This window comes from Austrofundulus limnaeus, unplaced genomic scaffold (assembly GCF_001266775.1).
Source record: "Austrofundulus limnaeus strain Quisiro unplaced genomic scaffold, Austrofundulus_limnaeus-1.0 Scaffold70, whole genome shotgun sequence".
In the NCBI taxonomy this organism is placed as follows: Eukaryota; Metazoa; Chordata; class Actinopteri; order Cyprinodontiformes; family Rivulidae; genus Austrofundulus; species Austrofundulus limnaeus.
The window spans coordinates 56552-58057 of record NW_013952472.1 but is presented as its reverse complement, the minus strand read 5'-3'; the positions used below and the strand labels follow the sequence as shown (position 1 = coordinate 58057).

The following is a 1506-nucleotide window of genomic DNA, read 5'->3' as shown; positions in this document are numbered from 1 at the left end:
CCACCTGCTGACCTGGTGGAAAAATATCTCACAGAAGAACGTGACAGAAAACCCACTGAGCACCAAAATTCAGGTTTCAAGTTTATTTATTTATGTAGCGCCAAGTTACAACATACGTTGTCTCAGGACACTGTACATAAAAAGAACAATGTAAAGAAGAAAGCAGCAGATTGTGTTGAATCACTTCATCACAGTCTCCCATCCTGAGCAAACGGTGGAGAGGAAAAACTCCCTGCTAATCAGGAAGAAACCTCCAGCAGAACCAGGCTCAGGACAGGAGACCATCTGCCTATCACTGAAACAAAATTTTAACATAATAAATGATACTTAATMCCTTTAATGTAAACTCCTTTTCAAGAAGTTGTGCTTTTTTTCCCTAGCCAAGTCTCCATTTCTCCCTGACAAATTTATACTGTGAATTCTGACATGTTGAAAGTAGTTGAGCTGTTTTGTGTGAATATTTACAGGTAACACAAGCTACAAACCAGATTGTGATGAACTGCGCTGACATCGACATCATCACAGCTTCTTTTGCACCACATGGAGGAGATGGTGAAAATCTTTGCTTCTTCTTCCTCCTACATCATGCCACTGTTATGATCCGTGTCTACTCCTTTCACCTCGGTTCAGTTTATTGAAAATCGATAATGGTGTCATTTCTCACAGCAGTCACTTGGTGTTGCAACACTCAGCTCTTTCTTCCTGTCTTGTCTGGCTTTGCAGAAATTAATGCTACTGGATTCAACTATCAAAATGAGGATGAGAAAGTCACCCTGTCATTTCCAAGTGCTCTACAGAAAGGTAGAGAGCCACATCATTGTTGTCCCTGCTTTAAAACAGAATATACCAAATGCAATATCAGATTTTGCATCTGCTCGTTCTTTGCCTCTACAGGCTCTGGCATGTTGAAGATTGACTTTGTTGGGGAGCTGAACGACAAAATGAAAGGATTCTATAGAAGTAAATATACGTCTCCTGCTGGAGAGGTTCGGTTTGCTGCTGTTACACAGTTCGAGGTGAGTGCTACTGAAATATAATGTTCTGGTCCTCTATCTGATTTTGAAATTCAGAATTGTTTCCAAGATATAAACAGCAGAGCATTTTCTTCCTATGCATGCTACCTATTGCTTTTTTATTTCTTTTTTTTGCTCTGTCATGAAACAATAATACTTAGGTTTGCAGTGTTTGCCAAGAGCATTAGTCATTAATTGTAAGAAGTAAATATTAAAATATTCCAACACAGATGGAGACACCTTGTCAAAAGGCAGGTGCACTGCAAGTTCATTTGACCTAAACAAACTATGTGCTGTTTAGTTATCGAACTTAAAACAGACACCAGCAATGTTTAGGCACCTCACAATTCCTTTGAATTATTACAATTCAGAGGGCTGCAGTGCAATTATCAAACAATAATCAATGCATTTTGAGTTCTTGAAGCCTAAATGACCATGACTTATTTCGTAATAAGTACTGATTTTGTATGTGTGTATGTATATATATATATAT

General features: G+C 38.3%; 1 protein-coding gene across 1 annotated transcript in view; it reads left to right on the top strand.

Moving 5' to 3' along the window:
- Positions 1-1506, top strand: part of npepps (aminopeptidase puromycin sensitive) — a 50425-nt gene that overhangs the window by 2511 nt on the left and 46408 nt on the right. Inside the window, exons 2-4 of the mRNA XM_014010505.1 lie at positions 468-552; positions 724-801; positions 895-1016. Coding sequence (XP_013865959.1) covers positions 468-552; positions 724-801; positions 895-1016 — 285 coding nt within the window. The remainder of the gene's footprint in view (positions 1-467; positions 553-723; positions 802-894; positions 1017-1506) is intronic.